Source organism: Melanotaenia boesemani, chromosome 7, assembly GCF_017639745.1.
Source record: "Melanotaenia boesemani isolate fMelBoe1 chromosome 7, fMelBoe1.pri, whole genome shotgun sequence".
NCBI lineage: Eukaryota > Metazoa > Chordata > Actinopteri > Atheriniformes > Melanotaeniidae > Melanotaenia > Melanotaenia boesemani.
In genome coordinates, this window is record NC_055688.1 from 32285165 (window position 1) to 32304935 (window position 19771).

The following is a 19771-nucleotide window of genomic DNA, read 5'->3' on the forward strand; positions in this document are numbered from 1 at the left end:
GAAATGCATCCAATGGACAGATTTTCAGTAGGCTGAGGCAGCCAAGCCCAATCAAAATCTGAGCTCAACTTGGGGTTGATCAGGTTTCTCCAGCTGAAGCGCTGCATTCAGTGTTGCAACTCAATCAACCCCATTAATGGATTAACAGGCGGCTTGTGAATGTTGCTTGGTCTCTCTCGTTCTCTCATAATTGCCAACTGTGAAATTCACATCAAAACTAAAAGCCGGTATGATGCCATTACCCCACACTTGTGTTGCCACTGGCAACCAGTAGAGTCTCTCGCTGTTGCCGGGGTTGAATGTGAGCAGGAGAGGAGATAGATACAGGCTCAGTGAAAGAGCAAGAATAAAAGAGCGTTATAAAGAGGGAATCAGAGGAGATATAGTGGATTATGATTACTAGGGATAAGAAAAAAGCACACCCTGGGTCTTGACAGATGCAAATGGCAGTTAGATTGTTTGATTTAAACAGTTTTGATAGGAGAATACCTATGCCTTTGTTTCCATGTTTTTTTACTTAAAAATGTTTGTGCCTAACTGAGGCTGCGGGGGCTGAGGCATACAGCAAAGCTATAGCAAACATGAACAGCCCTGAGGAAATTCTCATCCTTCACTGAACATTTTTTCTTTAACTCTACTCTATATGTGTCAGCTTCCACCTTGCATTTTACTTCCACTTGTTTGCTCATCCCCTGTAAGCATGCCATTTTGGGGAAGGTGAAGAAAAGAAGAGGAGGCACTTCATGCAACTCATCACTGCACTCACTGCTACTGCCTTGTCTGCTCAAAGAGTTCTGGCACCCCACTGGGAACGATGAGAGGCTTGATTACAGTCAAATTAGCAAATGAGCAGGTTAATTACAGAGCCAAATTTCTGTGTAAGGACTGTCATTTTTCTGAGAGATGCTCCTGCTTAAAGAGCCTCAAGTAAAGGGGGAGGAAGGAGGGTGGAGGAGGAGGAAAGGCAGAGGCCAAATTCCTTTTTCTTACTTCGTTTTTTTAAGAAAACTCCCTGGTTTCTGCCTGTCTTAGCTCTGAAGCTTGCCGTTTGAGGTTAAGGGGAAATGGTTGCATCAATGAGCTATTTTTCTTTTCGTTTTCAGAGGACACTTTTTCCCCCTGTATTTTCTTTTTCTTTCACTCCCTTCCCTTCACTCTGGAGACTCCATCAAACCCCTCACTCCAGCTTTTTACCCACTCACCCACTCACTGACTTTCATCCTTCACTTCACAGGAGCCTTTGGGAGGCTTCAGATTTTTTTATTTGCTACAACATAGACAAGGCATTTCAGAGACATCACCTAAAGTTTGCAAGGGCATTCTATTTAACACACACCCACAAAAATTATCTTTATAGAGACGTCAGTTAGAGAGACAGGATTTATTTTTCTTTTTTTACTAATTAATTCAGGTGGTATTGCTTACTGCATTCCAGTTTTTATCTGTTTCTTCATGTAATTGCATCCTCTGCTTTGCTTTACCAATGGTGTTTGAGGGTTTTATTATTGCAGATAGCGTTTGTGTGTGTATGTAAGACATGGATGGATTCTGTGGGCAGATGTGTATGAAGTCTGGAGCAAATGGAGTGAGAAGCTGAGCAGCTGGCAGAGGACAAGGAGTAGGCTAGTGAAGAAGACGGGAAGGTTCACAGGCATGCAATTGCACACCCAGCAATGACAAATCATGGTGGTGGTGGTGCACAAATAAAGTGACATGACTCACACCAGTTCACTACCAGATGTCGTTTGTGTGTCGCTCTCGGAGACAACCCACTGCAACACTGCTAACTTAATTCCTCCTGCCTCATCACCCAAGTGTCATCGTCTGTCATCGGTTCAGTAAATTACAGTTTCATTGCAGCAAGTGTTTCTTGGGAATTTGTCTTGGATGTTGTCATATCTCTTAATGGACTTGAAGTTGTGAAAGTTGGCAGCTGGCTTTTTATAGATTTATGAGTGCTGTTGCAGCCAGAGGGAAACACATCAGAAAGACTCTGTAACTTCGAGAGGGCAGTTCAGAGTGAGCAATATGGATGTAGGGTATCTATATTTTATCTGTCAATCACATTTTAAAGGAAAAAAAAACAACTATTTCCTTCTGTGGATTGCTTTACAGAAGTATATCAGCAGCCTTTTAGATCCCTTTTAGATAACCACATCAGCAACACTGACCCACACCCTCATTTGGTCTTTATTTCACTATTTTCCAACATTCTTTCTCTCACTTCCTCTCATTTTTCCTCCTCCCACTTAGACACCTCTATTGAATTTTTAGTCCATTCCAAATGAATTGAGCTGCGGCACTCATGTCGAAACGAGGCAGTCGATTGCTTAAATGTAACTATGCACAGTTATCGTGACTGCAGTGCAAGCCATTTGCGGGAAGCCTAAACATTATAAACAAATAAAGCAGCCGTATTGCCTCCAGGCTTTTGGTTAGGAATGCATTGCAGTGTCTGGTGAATGAGCAGCCAGCGTGAAATCCAATATAGGCCTGTGTGTGGAGGAGGGAGAACACTCCACTCCAATCTTCATCAATAAAGCACTATACAAGACTGGTGTGGTTGTTGCCACCAAAATGTGACCACTATTATTCTGGCCACTCCATGCCACATCTTACAATACAAACACCAATACCGCCTGCTAGTTATTTTACTCCCACACTGACAAATAAAGGGGGTGTTCTGATTACAGGATTCCCCCACAGAGCTGTAAAAATGTCTCCGACTGATCAGAGCAAGTAACTCAGGTGGTTCTTGCAAGTGTCTTCAGATCTCCTGTCCAGCTAAAAAAAAAAATCGTCCCTGATACTGTTCATTTTGAGCGTTTGATGAGCGCTTACGGAGTCAGACTTGATAGCAGAATTTTGGCTTTGCTTTAGTGGCATCTTGGAAAGCATTTTCCAGAAATGCTTTTCTAAAGTACTGATGCAGGTGTGTGTGTGTGTGTGTGTGTGTGTGTGTGTGTGTGTGTGTGTGTGTGTGTGTGTGTGTGTGTCGTAAGATCTAAAGTAACAACCAACACAGGCCAGTGCTTGCCGTTGTAGCATCAGTGACAGCAGGAGTTGTTATTAATCACCCAAAGTCCTGATGAATGTATGTTTGAGTATAAAAGAAAAAAAAGAAAAATCACCTGATCATTACAGATGGGATTTCACATGACTTTGAGCAGGTTGTTCTCTCCTATCTAGACCACAAACTCTGTCCTAGACTTTGTTTATCTCTTACTGCTGTGTAGTAATAGTTTAGTGTGGTACAGGAGCTGTAAGGTATAAATCACCAGGGGTCTGGCTGCTGCAAGATGTGTACACCCAGAGGATTCATTTCTCCTCTCTGATTTGCTGAAAAATCCTTCAGTTACCATGGAAACCCCTTTATCAGCAGCAGTTATTGGGACATTGACCCAGAGCAAAGGCCGAGGCTTAGTGTGATGACCTCACGCTATTTGTTGCAGGGTGCCTTTCACCGGCTGTTTCTGGGGAGATCTGAGACCACACAAAGGCTCAAACACTTGCATATCCCAAGTCTTTTTTGTGTTAGTTTATTTGCCTCAAGCACCCTGATGGGACTTTTTCTTATGTGCATGTATATTGAAGTGTTTCTTAATGGATCAGAGTTGGGTTTAAAGGTAAAAATTAACCTTGTGTTTGACCTTGAAGGATCAATTTACCATACCGTATTCTTTGAACTGCACCTATTTTATTCAGCTCCAGTCTCATGGCCTCAGCCAGTCTGAGATAACCTCACAAACATTAATGCATTAATTACCACAGCCCCTCTCTTTCTCTCTCTCTCTCTCTCTCTCTCTCCCTCCCTCATCACCAGAAAACGACATCCTTCTTGACAAGTCATTTATTCTTATTTTCAATATTACAAACTTATTTGCCATAACAGAAAACAAATATATGCCAATTGGATGTGATAGCTCATTTGTTTCTGTCATGCCAAAGTGGGACATTTCTTGAATTAAGATTTTAAAGAACCAGCAGTCAGAGCACTTGTTGCATAGAAGATTATATAACACATCTATCCCATTGGGGATATTGCTCATGTTCTTATTTGGGGGTGGACACATTCTTTTTGATAAATCTTTTTGGATTAATTTAGCTTTTTTTTTTTCTTTTTTTTTCTTTTTTTGTCTACCATTGTTTTGATGCAACTTACTGTATCCTTAGGGGTAGCTTTCAAATCCCTCTGTGAAGTTTCCTGATGCTATAATCTTTACCCAGTGTGGTGTGCCTTTAATCTAACTTCAGCTGCTACATTAATTTCATTCATCCATCTATTTCTCTCTATTGAACAGACATTAGGGATGTGGCTGGTTTATAAAGTATCTTTATGTGACAGCCTTGGCTTTTTTTGTCCAGCTATAATGCAAAGTGGCCTTTGCAAATGCCTAGCAGTTGTTCTTCAGTCTTCCCTTCTTACCCCTCATTTCACTTCTTCTGTGTGCCTCCCCAGCCACATCCCCTTTAATGAAGCTAAATCTAGCATGTTAAATGGGACCACTCAGCTATGCCTTTGGTGATGAAGCAGCCAGGGCTGTCCTCTATTGGCCCCAAAGGCATAAACACTCCAAGATGATGACTTGGTGGCACTAGAGGCATTTACAGTATGCAAGCACAAACAATACAAACCTTAGAGAGCTCTGAAATGTTGGTGCCACACATGCACATGGGGATAGATGCACCCATGTGTGGGTAGCAGAGAACTGATAAAGTTACAGAGTTAAAAATGTGCATGTGAAAGTGTAACTGTAGCTCCAGCTGAGAATGGTACTGTACCAGAAATCAAGAGTAGAAAGTCATGCTCGGTGGGAGACCAGCCTGTCGATTGCACTGCTCTCAGCTTCAAAGTTCTCAGCTTCAGGATTTTGTATAGAATCTAATGGCTTTGAAGTGTGAGTGCACACGGTAACACAAGTGGAAAAGCACCATAATATGGAACCCTACATGGCATTTTAAAAAGCACACACACTTATAGATATGTGCACAGACTTGCACACACAGCGTGTCAAATCTCCTACTGAAGTCCAATATATCCCTGACAAACCCATTAAAGGTGCTTCATACAACAGCCTCTCACAGAATACAGAGAGAGGGAAGTGAGAACAGAAGCGACTGAGTGGGAAACACAGAAGAAGAGCTGTGTATTTGTGAGCCGTCAAGAGCTAAAAGACACTCTGGTGTCCATCTGTATTTTTGCACCCAGATTAATTTTAGTCATGTTTTTGATAGTGAAACGTACAGCTGTTACACTTATTTGCTCATGAAGTGGTTAAAAAATGTGGAAAGCTAAGCAGAAAAAGCATGAATAGTGTAAGAAGTGTCATCAAAAAAATCACTTAACGCATCCATTCATCTTTTATATTGAATGTGTGAGTTGTTTTTGATAATGACCAGAGAAAGTTTGAACTCTGCAGTGCTTTTGTTTTCTTTGCGTGGGACGTATCATCATCAGTTCATGTGCTTCCACTAACACAGGGAGCCTGATCAAAACTGCGCCCTCTTGGGTGTAAAAGAGTCCATCTAATGCCTCTGTGCTGATCATCTGATGTTGACCCAGTCAATGACAATGTTGAAAGGAGCATGAGGCATCCTTGTCCTGACACTTTCCACTCTTTTTTGTATGTGGATGTATTTTGCAACAATGTCAGTCACTGGGAAAATTTGAATTAAGTTAAAAATCCAATGCAACTAGGTTACTGTCTATAAAATGAGTACTAACAGCTGTTTGGCAATTCAAGTGAATTAAGAAAAAGAGTGCATTATGCAATGTTATGAAGGGTAAAACATTTTTGTGATTGGTACATTTTCTCAGTTTACTGAGAAGGTTGACTGAGAAGAGCCAGAAGGGTGATTTGGACCCAGGTCAGCTGGTGCAGGTTAAGCTAACAAGCACTGGTTGAGCTCACTTCTGTGATTTGAACAGAACATCAGAGCAACTGTCTTTTAATGATGCACATTTTATAAGTCCAAGAATAAAAAAATCATTTCTATTAATATTTATTTCTTCTTTAGTGGCAAGCAAACTCAAAAATTCCTGTTTTTAATGGTGATATGCAGAAAACTGTACTTACAGGAAGACTTTTTTCTCGTAGGTTTGCATGCTAATCAGGCCTTGTTGTAGATTCCAAACAGCTGTTGTAAATCAAGCAGGCATACTATTTGTGAGTAAATAGGTAAAGTTTATTTATAAAGCGCTTATCACGGATAAAAATCACAAAATGCTGTACATGAAATAGATAATAGATCATTTGATATTACAGTTTTTTTATTATTTATTTTTACAGACTATAATCATAATTATATGAAGTCTGTGTGCATAGCTATTTTATTTATTTGTGTTTATTTGGGCTTCCCTTGTTTATATTGTGTATAATAAGTTTATTTTCTATTTCCTTATATGTTTACATTTTATTCTTATATATCTGTTCCTTTTTTTTTTTTTAACCTGATGGCTGCTGCTGTTAGAGAAAAATTTCCCTCACTGAATTAAGAAAGTACATATCTCTCTATCTATCTTGGGTTATTTTTTTCTTGACTTAAAAGTAAACATATATATTCATTCTTAAGAAACCCATTTTCTTTTAATTCTACTTATATTTGCATCCTGCCTTTTAAGATTTTGCCGACCAAAAGCGTAGTAAAATTTTTTGAGTCAATAATATAATAGAATTGAGCCAATAATGTATTAAGTTATTATGCTATTGTATGGTTTTTGGCCCAGCATGAAAAAGTAATCCTTTGAAAACGTGATGACAGCCAAAAACTTTGTAATACATAAATAAGCATTTGTCAGAAATATATGCAGTTTTGTGCAGTTTTCTCATAAAGAATATGAATGACTGTATTATTGGCAAGTTATTATACTATTGGCTTTGTTACAATGAGAACTGCCAAAATTATTACATTATTGGTTGCTACAAAGCTTCATGGTTAAGTTCCAATATGGAGGTCAGATTTGCCAGCCTTTGCAAAGTTCTAATAAATACATCTTCTTAAGCATCTTTACATACCCCTTCCTATAAAATTGTTACCTACAGATTAAAAAATGAGGTAATCGTATATTCAGTTCCATTAAAATTTAGCGAATTAACCACTGTAGCTTGTTTCTTGGCCTTCTCGATGAGAAGTAAGATACCCATTTAAGGCTGACAATCTGGTCTCCCCCCCGCTCACCCCTATTTGACATTTCAGCCTGAGGAAATGAATCTTCTCTGGCATTTATTCACTGCTCTGGGGTTGCACAGCCCTATAGCTGCTGTCATTTACACTTTTTTAATATGTGTGTTAGTGCTACACTTTTCTGTTTACTTAAACAATCGCTGACTTTTTCCTTTAAGAGACAGGATGAGAGAGGAAAAAAAAAGGCTACAGTCTCCCTCAACATTTCACCTCTGTGTTGAGTTATGGCATGCACAGGCACACACATACAAAGGCATTGCTTGTTGTACAGTAAAAACCAGCCAAAGCCTCCAGTACGTCACCTCTGTCATAGTGTTAATTAGACAGTGTCACCGTCTGTCCCTAGTGACATTTATTGCACATTTGAATATTTTACCCAGACAGATGGTAAGAATGTCAAGGCATGACACTGAGTTATTAAGCCTAAGCCCTCTCCGTCTGCAACAGAATGCAGGGCTTGTCAGCACTCGATTGTTTTAATAACTCGCTGACAGTACCATAGCAAAGTTTGCCCTGGCTGTCTGTGCACCAGCAAGCTCTTAGGGCATAGGTGAAAAATCCAGCACACTTGCACATGCACACACCAGCAGATGCACCAGCATGGGTTAGATTCCACTGAATGAAGATGAAAAGGAATTCCCTCAATGAATAAAAGAACATGTAGCATTGCTCTATGACCCCTATACTGACATTATCCATTTGCAAACTGCCATGCCTTTCTATACTGTGCATGACCTTCACCTACGTTAACACCCTTGTCAGATGCACAGTCTATAGTAGCATGGATGTGTGCCATAACCTTATACAGAGATACCACTGTGGTCAAATCCCTCCTGCTCAACCTTATATATTATATTGTTGACTCAGAATATTACAAAATTCTAGTACCTTTATATTATTGCAAACAAACTGGGGTGTCAAATGCTACAAACAGTCAAAAGTTAATCTTTTACACTGCCTGAATAATGTTTGCTTCAGTAGAATTACAAGAATATCTGAGAATATGTTTGACCTTGTTTGCATGCTTCTTGCAGCAACAGCAGCAGGGAGACCAGCTTGAATAAAGTTCTGTTACCAAGTGCTAGGTTGCATCTTTATCAGGTGATGATCAAACAGTGGCAGATTGTGTGGCACAAGCTGTGGCAACAGTCCTGCTGGCAGGGGATTCATAGTAAGGTGCTCTAGAGAGAGGTAGATATCTGTAGGAGGGCCTCATTAAGCTGTCTGTTATGTAAGAATAAGGAGCATTGTATTGATCACAAGGGTAAACTGGGTCGTGTTACAGCTGGTGCCATCTGAATACCCTCAGCTCAAAGCTCAGATCCACCTGGAGTCTTCTGGTATTAATCTCCACCTCAAAAAACTGTTAGGAAATCCACTATATAATTAGTTAATAATTGTATACTTAATGTACAATTAATTACTAATTAAAGTCTCAGTCTTTGCTTCTTTTACAATGACAAGGTACACTGAGCTAGCATTATATCAAACCTAAACGCCGGCCCCGATGGCAAAAATTAGATATTTGATTGCTGGTTTTATATTTTGTGTCTGGCTTAAAAGAAAATAATTTGAAAAGTTTTGTTATAAGGAGCCAAAGCAGTGTGTGAAAGTAGCCACAAAACAAACTGAGCCCACTTCTCAACACTATTACATGCTACATTTGCAAAATGGGCACACTTTTACAAAGGATTATAGTGTAAAATTAGGATTAACAACTGACTGAACCCAATTTCAGTGCCTGTTGTTTGCATTGTTCATTTGCCATATTGAGAAACAGCAGAATGAAACTGTAAGCGAAGTTGTTTGAGGAATACAGAAAGAATAAAGAGAAGTTTCTCATACAACGATAACTGGTAACAGACATGGAGAGCAGCAGCTAATCTGTAAATTTGAACCATGTGTTGTGTTGCAAATGTAAAGGTCCTTTAATACAGATAAGTACTTGACAATTATTATTATGTTGGCACATTGTAAAATCTAACAAGTCAGTGGCCCTTAACGTGGACCCCTTACATTTGTTGCTTTCGAATAACTCTTCAGCTGTGTTTACAACAATGTGAAACTATAAAATAAGCATGTTTGTTCCATTATTCCATGTATATCCTCCCTGCTGTCACCGTGTCCCATTCCCACAGCTCATTCTCATCTTGTCCGTCATTTCTCCCATGAGTTTTTGAGCTATGTGTAATTACCCAGTTTGTTTGCACCTTGGCTCTAACTGCCTGTCGTCTCACAGCCAGCTTGTGTTCACACCAAGCATTTGTGTGTATGCGTGTGTCTGAGGGCTTGCATGTGCCAATCAGTCTTTAGCAAATATGTGTATGACAGGCAAGAGGATGCAACAGTGCAAGTGTGTTTTTCAGCACATGTGTGCATCACCCTGAGCCCACTCTGGTAGACACAGAGAGACAGAGAGAGGGACCTTGTCGTCTCTAATCCCTTTGTTTTGAGTCAGATTAGAGCTTTGCGAGGCGTTTGCGAGGCCTGCAGAATGTGGATTTAAGGATTAGTCTAATAAACAGAGGCTCTGTGGCACTCTGCAGCCCAGTGTGGAGATTACACAGGCACCAAGAGCAAGGGGAAAAAAAAGGGATGAATTTCTCCTGTCTCACTCTCCCTCCCTCCATTTGTTCATTTCCATCCTGACAAATGAGAGGATGAGAAAGGAGACATAAGGGAGAAAATTGAAGGAGGATGAGATCTGTTCACAGTTCCTGATCAGTGTGGCAACTTTCATCCGTCTCAACTCCCTGCAGGGAGTAGAAGTGTGAGTCACATAAGCAAACCTTGGGAAATGTAACTGCTGGTCTGTACTCTTGTATGACCTCAGCGGTGCTTCGTAACTACCGCAGTCAGGCTGGCTGATCACAGGGGATACTCCCTCATTCAAATACAATACTCAGCAAAGCACAAAATAATGCAAAGATGAAGTATTCCATATAAACTTAGATGCCTAAGAGCAAAAACAAAACTATTAGACCACTAAGAAAAAAATCATGTGTCTGCTTTTATTCTGCCTGTCTGCTGTGTTTTTGCCTTTCATTCTATTTCAATATAGTATAACAACCTGCTGGTGAATAAATCCAATAGAACTGGTTGAATTACAGAGAATGTATCTCCTTTTATATTTGTAAGTGACCTCATTGTTCTATGGCAGTGCAGATGAAAGGCAGCCTAATTTGTAAAATCTACTATGCACTTATATGCTCACTTGCTAATGAGGGTCTAAAAATGAGATAGGGGAGTTTTTCTGCACATCACTGCACTGTGGAGCTATGTTGTAGGACATTTGAACTCAGAATGTACACAGTAATCAAACTCTGACATCCCTACAATTATCATGTAAATTTGACAGCTTCATGAATTTTAACAGCAATTTTTGTTTCTTTTTGCAATTCGCAAAATGACTCCAGTGCTTCAGTATCAAAACAGTAATGATTAAAATAAGCACCCTAGCAAACAGTGGCAGAACAAGTGAGTACAGTGAGTCATCATGCTTAATATAGGTGTATGATTTTTACCTCCTTGGCTCAGATAGGTGCTGGACGTAATGGGGCGAGCTGTGTGGGACAGAGAGAGAGATGAAATGTTTCCTGTCCTGTGGTCCCCGTCAGCTGTTGGCTCGCACAACCTCTTGGAACCAAAATGGACCACAGTTTCCAGTTGAACTGGAGCCATCCCAGCCTCCCCATAGCCACTCTTTTGCCTTGTGTGTAATTACGTATATGTATTTTTCTGTGTTTTTGTATTTTGTGTATGCACTTTCAATTCCACCCGAGACTGCAGACATGATTTATGACTCCTGGTGGTAAGGAGCCTCTCAGTCAGAGCCAAGTGCAAAGCTTACAGGGAAGGCTTGTGTGTGTGTGTGTGTGTGTGTGTGTGTGTGTGCGTGTGTGTGTATGTGTGTGTGTGTGTGTTAGAGAGAGAATAATGGAGGTCGAAGTGCATTATAAATGCAGCTTCAAATGGGAAGATTAATATGCTTGTATGTGTTTATTTGAAATACACACTTCTGTCTGAGCACAGAGGGTAATGAAGATGCTCACAATGAAGCTTCCCCAACACATATTTAGGCTTAATTTGTTATCCATACAATGAAATTTAATGTACATAAGGAGACATTTGCTGATAAATTACATATCTCTAATGTGCACTGTTCAGTATATCCACAGGAAAAAAATAATAATAAAGAGAGCAGATCATACATTGGGATAATAAGGATTTACTTTAAATATGTGATGTCAAGCATGCTGCTTATTGGGGAAATGTAATATAATTCTCCGTTGATTTGTAAGTCTAATATTTTAATCTTGACTGTATTTGGATTTTTATTGAGAAGCTTTTTCTGAAGTCAAGATGCAAGCAGGCTTTTTTGATGATGTGTAATTGAGTACAAGTCTCATTCAAGGATTTGTTTTTCCTCTTTATCCTCCTGCAACCTCTCTGTTCTCCACTCTCTCTCCATCTACTCTTTTGTTTCCCTAAGTCACTCTGTGTCTTCCGCTCTTTGTCTTTGTGAACAAACTGTGTAAACAACTTAATTTGAGCAGCAGTACAAAAACAGTGGAAAATTGAAGCCAAATGCTTTATAGCTACAATTTTGTCTTTTGTGATAACAGTGCCAGGTTTTCAAAAGGCCATCTTTTGCTATACAAATTTCATTCAAATTAGAAAAGAAAAAAAAGGAAAAGAAAGCGGCATAGTCAGAGAATGATAAAGACACCAAATGAACAACTTCATCTCCTGTTGACAAAGATTACTGGAAGAATGGATGCATTTTCTGATGGAAAGGCTCCATGCTGTGTTTTATCAGGCTTTTAGCTGCCAGTCTTGTTGGCTGATTGTTGCTTTTGGTATAGTGACAATTGAATGAGATGAGCCAGGTAATGGCTAAATTACTGGCTCGTATAATCCAACATCAAGATAACACATAAGACAAGTTCTTTGTTTTGTATCTGGTTAAAAGAAAAGTATTTCAAAAGTTTTGCCATAAAGAAGAAAATAATGTGTGAAAGTGAATAGAAAATAAACTCAGCTTGGAAAATGGCTGAATTTGATTGAAAGTGTAAAACAAGGATTAACAAGTAAGTGAACACAACTACCAAGGGACAGATTATTAAGATAGTTAATGTTTAACCTTTTGAATTTCAGGATCTAAAATGTATCCAAAATTGTTGCTTTATTATAAATTGTTGTAGGGAAATATATGAGCAAATATAAAAAAATAAACAAATAAAAAAGCTTTTGTTTCTCCCATGTGTAAAACAGTGGATAATAAATGTGCAAGAAAAACGAGCAACTAAAAATTGGAAATGACTGTATGTAGAGGAAAAAAGAACTATTTGTCAGTACTATAGGTCACCAGGCAGTAAGAACACTAATGGTTCAGAGCATATATAACTTAAAGTAATTACTCCTGTAATTAGTTGACAGAAAATTTATCTTTGCCTATTGTTATACATCATTAATCTTACGTTTTCAGCATGTGCAGCTTACTGTAAAATATGACTGTATTAAGCAAAATATAAATAATTAAATCTTGGAACGTGTTATCTAGGCTTATTCTAGTTTAAGAATAAGTCAGGAAATGTCAGAACAGACTGCAGTTTGTAGGGAGGTGCTGAGCCCTTGTTTGTGCACCCTCCTGGTTGGCTGAATTTGGAGTCATCTGGACAGGAAGCCTCCCACAGTGCAGTGGCTCCAAACAGCATCTATAGCAGCACTCTCCCACCATCTTCATGCTCATTTCTTTGAGGAATAAGAGCCGTAGCTGGATGGAAATCTTTGCAGCTAATTGTCAATGGGTATCTTGCCAAAGTACATGTAACCATTACTAATGCAGTGCAATAATAAGCGGAGCTGAGCACAGTTGACTGTGAGTGGCGTGTTCAGAGAACTGGGTGCCACAGCAGCAATTTCTGCAGGGAAATTTGAGGCATGATGCAAGAAAACACAGAACATCCGAGGTAGTTTCAAGCAATAAATGCATCATTGCACCTGTTTCTGTAAGAAGTTGGCATTTTTAGCTTTTGGGGCTTTTCTTCTCTCAGTTTTCATGACTGTGTTGTTTGGGAGTTAGGAATGTATCGCTGTTATTACTGCTAACCTGTAAAATCTGTTTTGATATAACGTTCCAAATGCATATCGTCTGAATTTGCCAGGCAACAAATATTAAATGCCTATTTTCCATGTAAAAGAAAAGAATTTAAATCATGTAATAAAACCAGAGAATTATGTTGCTCACATTTTTTTAATAGCTGCTTCTTTATTTAATGCCATGCTTAACTTGTTCCTCTTTGATTTTTGAATTCTCCTCTTTTAGAAGTTGATTGAGTTAAAAGGGAGACCATCTTGTTTGATGCTCACTAATCCACTGATGTCATTAACTTCCCATTAAACGGGTGTGATTTCTAGTTACAGTGAATTTACATTGTTCCGCTCTCCATATTTTTCTTCTAAAGCTGTTATTTGCAGAAAAGAAAAGGCCATTATCGTTCCCCAAACTCCACCCCTGTAATTTTGAAAATGAATTTTCCACCCTCTCTGTCATCTTCCAATTACAATTCTCATTCCACCTGGATTTCATGGTCACTTCACGGTCGCACGCATGGCTCTTTTCTCCTTCGTCCAGCTCTTTTCTTGCCTGTCAAAGAAATGAAGCTGCTCGGAAGCTCATGCAGGTGTTTAAGCAGTTTTGTATTCATGTATCTGTTGGTCTGCCTGTCAGCTGAGTCTGTCTGGGTGTTTGTATGAATATGCATGCAGCTGACAGGTAGTGTATCTCGAATTTGTGGCATGTGAGTCATCTGAAAGAGCATAAACCGGTATACTTCTGATTTGTGAATCCACCTCAGTGTGTTTATTCTGTAATTAAGAGATTACCAGATGCTTGTTTCTGCAGTCTTGATGAAAATGTCTGTGTGGATTGGAGGTGACTGTTTTCAGTTTGTTTTGTTTCTGTGAAAAGGTATAATGTTGCTACAACCTCCACCTATGCCACCACCTCCTCTGTACTTGGGAAAATTGCTCTGCTTCATCAAAACTGGTGGCGATCATTGGGCATTGGATGATCCTTGGATTAGAGGACTTCATTAAGATTCTAAAGGAATACATCGGGCAGCCTGCGGAAAGACTTAGCCTTGGGTAGCACTAGACCTTGCAACAACACCATGACTTGAATTATAGTGATCAAAAAGAGTTCAAGAAAAAACATTCTATCTCATAAGATCTCATACAGAATGTTTCACCATTTTTTTATAATGTCTAGCTTGAAGAAATGTGTTTCTCCAATTAATTTGCCATACATCAAAATTTGACAAGAGCATTTGTAATTTTGTGCTTGATTGTATGAGCAGCACAGGCTTCAAGTATGCATGTAACATTAGGACCAGTTGTCTGCTGGACCATTATCAGTCTCCAATTTCTGATGGCATGAATCTCTCTTAAAGATAAACATCTTAAAGGGAAAAACATATTGATTAAATGATTTATACTTTGAGGAGTACAAGAAACAAGAGGCCCTAGAGCTATTTTAAAAATAACTTTTCCCCCTCAAAACCTCCTGTTAGAAAAAGAGCATAAATGGACTTGTTCTTTTCACACAGAAGCATAAAATATGTTCTGTTGACAAACAGTGACAGTCCAAAACCACACTAAATGACAAGAACACAAACATAATGCATTAAAAATACATGTAAAACTTGCATGGTAAATTAGATATTAAAAAAAACTTTATAGATGTTTATAACAGCTTTATTTTTACCTTAAGATATGAAGCAGGTATTTCTAGATGTGTCTTAAAGCAACTTTCAGTCCTCTGTAGAAAATGTAGTTGTATGGTTTAAATGGATGTATATGCACGTGTCATTTCACAAGAAAAACAGTGAAAAGGTTCAAAAGCAGTACATCCATGTCATAAAGTGCGGTCAGTCCTGACAACCCTCTCACTGTGACAGAGTGCAAATCTACCAGCTGATTATAAAAAATAAAAAAATAAAAAAGCTTATGTAATTGTGTATCAGCATCAAAAATAGGGATGTTGGTACAAGCTTACATTACAATGCCATGATGTCATTTGACTTCCTTTTTCTATTCTGTTGAAATTTAGATGGCTGGGTAGTTTTAATAAAAGCTTACCAGTAAAATTGTTATAAAAGCTGCATCTACAAATCTGAACTGGGAATCAGAATGTGGTTTTTGTTTTTGTTTCATTCGTGAGAAAACAGTTAATTGCAGGTTGCACTGCAGGTTTGTGTTAGCAGTGTTTAAAAACTTTAGCTAATGCGAGGCATTTTTGGTGCATAATGTTCTTCCTTTAAGTTATATTAAATTTACCCCCTATCTTAGAGGGGCAAAACTGTGACATTGTGAGTGAATGCAATTTTTGGGACACTTAATTTCTTCACAAGTCAGTAATAATTATACTTCATTACTGAATATGGAAATCCCTACCCAAGCTAACCTCAGGGTCAAGACTTATAGATCTAATCATTAAGAGTTGCATGTCCCTTAGAATATCCAATTGGCAGCTACTTTCCAGCCAGTGAGTCATAGAAGTAGGTGGTTTAACCGCGATGGGGTTTCCAGGGAATCGCAGAAGGGAAATGTCCATGTACGAAGTAGCTAAAAATGTCATTGTTGAGGTGTATATAACTACACAAATCAAGGCTCACTTCAGCATGTTTGGTAGAGAAAACACGAAGCACATGGGCTAACCACCAAAAAGAATCCGATCCAGTGTAATGACAAATTTGGGTTTCATTGGTACTGAAGGCAGTAAAAATCCAGCCTGTCTTATGACAAAGGACATCATAGCTACACTGGTTCTCAGCACATAGCATTACAGGTTAAAGATAAAGGCTCAAAACTTTTATTATTACATCATCTTTACTTGTTTTCTGTTCTAAAAGAAAAACTTACAGTTTAATTCTTGATAAGTGGTGATGTAGATGCTTAACTTGAACATTTAACATCTAGAAAAGTGATGACATTGATGTCATTCATACACTTTGGAAGGACAGATGCATCTGTAGACTCAGCATTGTATTTATATACTTTGGGTGTTCTGCACATTAGACAAACTGCAAATAAAACAAGGCCACACATGTCTTTGTACACAGTATATGGCAGTGCACAGAGGTGATACAAGCATAATCTAACTAAAGCTGCATCATTTGGTATATCTTTGTAAACTATGGAGATGGTGGTCTGGCCAATAAACGAGAATATAAGGTAAGATATAAACAGAACAGAATTTTTATTTATTTATTTTTTAACATGAATTATATCTTACAATAATTAAAATAAACAGACTGTAAACATCATTTCCAGTTTCCAATTTCCAGAACTTCCCACAAAAATTCAGTCAACGTTATCAAAGCTTAAACAGAAGCAAAATACTTTGGTGAATCATACATTATCCACATGAAAATAAGATTTTTTAATAAACTCTTTATTCAATTGATCTACAGAATGTAAATGTATAGACATCATAGTTTTCTCCTCTTTCCACCTTCCCCACATTGTCAGTACAAATATACAAACATGAGGGCTATTTCCTTCCAGAATTTATCCATGTCAGGGCACTCCCAATAAACATGCATGAATGATCCCTGGGCATTAAGTGGGCATAGATCACAACTGGGAGATGTGGTGACCCTCATAGCATAACACCACCTGGGAGGGACATACATCCTATGAATATATTTTTAATGTATCAATTGATGATTAGGGTTTTTGGATGTATCACAGATATTTTTCTAAAGTGTCCCAGCAGATGAAAATGAGAGTTCAAAAAAGTTAGCACCGCAGCCTCACAGCAAGAAGGTCACTGGTTCGAGCCTCGGCTGGGGGAAGGTTCGGTTCGGTGGAGTTTGCATGTTCTCCCCATGTATGCGTGGGTTCTCTCCGGGTTCTCCGGCTTCATCCTTACCATCCAAAGACATGTATGTTAGGTTAACTGGTCACTCTGAATTCTCCCTAGAAGTGAGCCTGTGTGTGTGAGTGGTTGTTTGTCTCTATGTGTTGGCCCTGCGATGGACTGGTGACCTGTCCAGGGTGCACCCTGCCCCTCACCTGTTACAATGCTGGGATAGGCTCCAGCTTACCCACTACCCATAATGGACTAAGCAGTACAGATAATGAATGAAATCATATCAAGTCGTTCCAGCTTTGGGAAACCCTGCATTTCCAAAAATGATGTTTTTATAGTACTCTGTGAATTCCAAACTGGCAGAAAGTGTCAGTATGTGACAAGTAGGAAGTTTGCTAAATCCAAACTGACTTTTAGCCCATCAGGAAATGTTATTAAAAGTGAATAAATGAAGTAACCCAAAATGTTAAACCATTCCTCCAACACAATCATGACTAAACATTCACTTCCATACACATGATAGACCCAAACAGCCATGCTACATAAAGCCATTTGTACTAGTCCATTGTTTGCACCAGTCAAAATGTCCCCACATTTCCTGAGCCAGTATCCAACTCTATTTCCCCATCCTCTATTCAAGGAACAAACACATTAAGGTTGAACTCCTAATAGCTCGAGTGATGGATGCCTGAGCATAATGAGCTCTTTATGAGACTTAATACCTACTGTTAATCAATGGACATAGCAGGGCACTTTTCAATACAACCTTCCAAGCATTTTAAAATGAGCCCTCATTGAATAGATTGGCCCATTCTTTTCTAGTCTTTTCTCTTTTTTCTTTCTTCTCATTCTTCTTCTGATGCGGCACACAATTAGACAACACATATTCTAAATCACATCATGCTTTTTCCCCAGAAATGCCCTTTCCTGCTCTGATATTAAAAATGCTGTTCAGACTAAGAGCTGTTGTGATGTAAATACAATGCTGCGCTGTCATGTCGTGGGTGGACCACACTTTCCTTAGCCTCAAGTAATAGAACCATGGATGACCTATTTATCGCCGTGAATATCAGATCCAGGCAACTGCTGGAAGTAGTCCTGTCAATTACTGTTGGTTCTTGTATTGTATTACTTTGATCTTTAGTTCCAAGTGCAATGCATAGCTCAAGGCTGTTCCACTAGTATCATGCTTTATTAGCATCATAATCATTTATAATCTGCATCCACAAGTGTAAGGCTGAAGAGATTAAAAATGTGAGGGTGTTGCAACAGGAATGTACAGATCAGGCATCAGAAGAGGAAATGTCATAATAAACACGTATAGTTGTGATACAAGTTGCTTTACACCTATGTCAAGTTCAGGTGATACAGTTTTCTTGTGTGCTCTGGTATTGTATGCAGTCCAAGCATCTGTGTGAGTTTTCTGCGTTTCTATGTGTGTGTGTATGTGTATGTATGCATTTGGGTGTGTTTGATTATCCCTTACAGCCTCTGAGGGAGCTAGATTCATTCTCACTCTGATAATGAGGGAGAGACTTCCAATGCCCTCAAGTCATTTCTCCTCTTTCTCCATCCTTCCTGTTGCCTCTGGACTCTTTACTTTCTTTGTTGCCCTTTACCTTGTTCTAATCTAGATTATCTGTTTGTTTTGTCATGACTCCTTCATTTTCTTGTCAGATTTCTGTCCACATTTGCAGTATTAATGCATCACTGACATCAGTTCAGGTTGACTGTACCATATTTAAGTCACTCTCTGTTTTTATGTAATAGATTTGAATGCCGGCTGAACATTTTTCATCAGTGCGGTCGATGGCTGACTATCTCTGTGGACCACAAAGCTGGCAGCTCTGTTTCTCTCCACAATAGCCTAACTTATCCTACATCAATACTCCAATGCGTTGTATACTTGCCTGGTTGCTCAAATGTCCATTCGCAGTGTTTCCTCTTACCTAACCTTCCCTGTATATTCTACAGGGAGTGCAAGGCAAGAGTGAGTCACAGCAGTGCATCCATTAATTTAATACCAACCTTTCACTGTCTTGTCCACTCTCTCCATCTCCTTCTCTTCCTATCTCTGTTTTCCAGGTGACTGAAGCGGAGACTGACATTACGGAGGCCCTTTAGTTTATCTCCCCCCCACTACCTTCTCTTCCTTTCCCTCACCATCCACTTTTAATCCTCCTGTATTCCCACCCACTTCTCCAACCTCAGCATGGATCTGAAGGACCGTAGGCACCGCTCTCTGACAAGGGGTCGTTGCTCCAAAGAATCCCAGTACAACACCTCTTCCCTTGATGCAGATGAGTGTCGTGTGCCTACCCAGAAGTCGTACAGCTCCAGTGAGACACTTAAAGCTTTTGACCACGAGCAGAGGCTTCACTACGGCGGCTGTGTGACCGACCTGGTGCACCATGAAGCTGATGAGTACTCCAGGCAAGGTGGGTCCCTTTCAAATAGTTAAGCATTAAGTTAGGTTTGGAGTTTGGTCAACACTGTGCTGGTCTGAAGACATCTGAAGGGAAAATTAAGTTAGCATTAGTTCAGTACATCAGCAAATGTCATTGATTAATTACCTTCTTAGATGAAAATATAAGCTGACTCGGCTCAAGACTTAGGCCAACCTAACAGTCATGTTAACAGCCATGTCCATTGTTGATATAATTGTTTATGTCCTTCGCTCTGTACTAAGCCTGTTAATGATGGTTCCAC

At 39.2% G+C, this 19771-nt stretch overlaps 1 protein-coding gene across 2 annotated transcripts in view; it reads left to right on the forward strand.

The window, feature by feature from the left end:
* tenm2 (teneurin transmembrane protein 2) overlaps positions 1-19771 on the forward strand; it is a 210893-nt gene that overhangs the window by 32063 nt on the left and 159059 nt on the right. For both annotated transcript variants that reach the window (XM_041990535.1, XM_041990534.1), the window contains exon 2: positions 19148-19500. In XM_041990535.1, the coding sequence (XP_041846469.1) occupies positions 19275-19500 (226 nt within the window). In that variant the 5' untranslated portion in view covers positions 19148-19274. The remainder of the gene's footprint in view (positions 1-19147; positions 19501-19771) is intronic.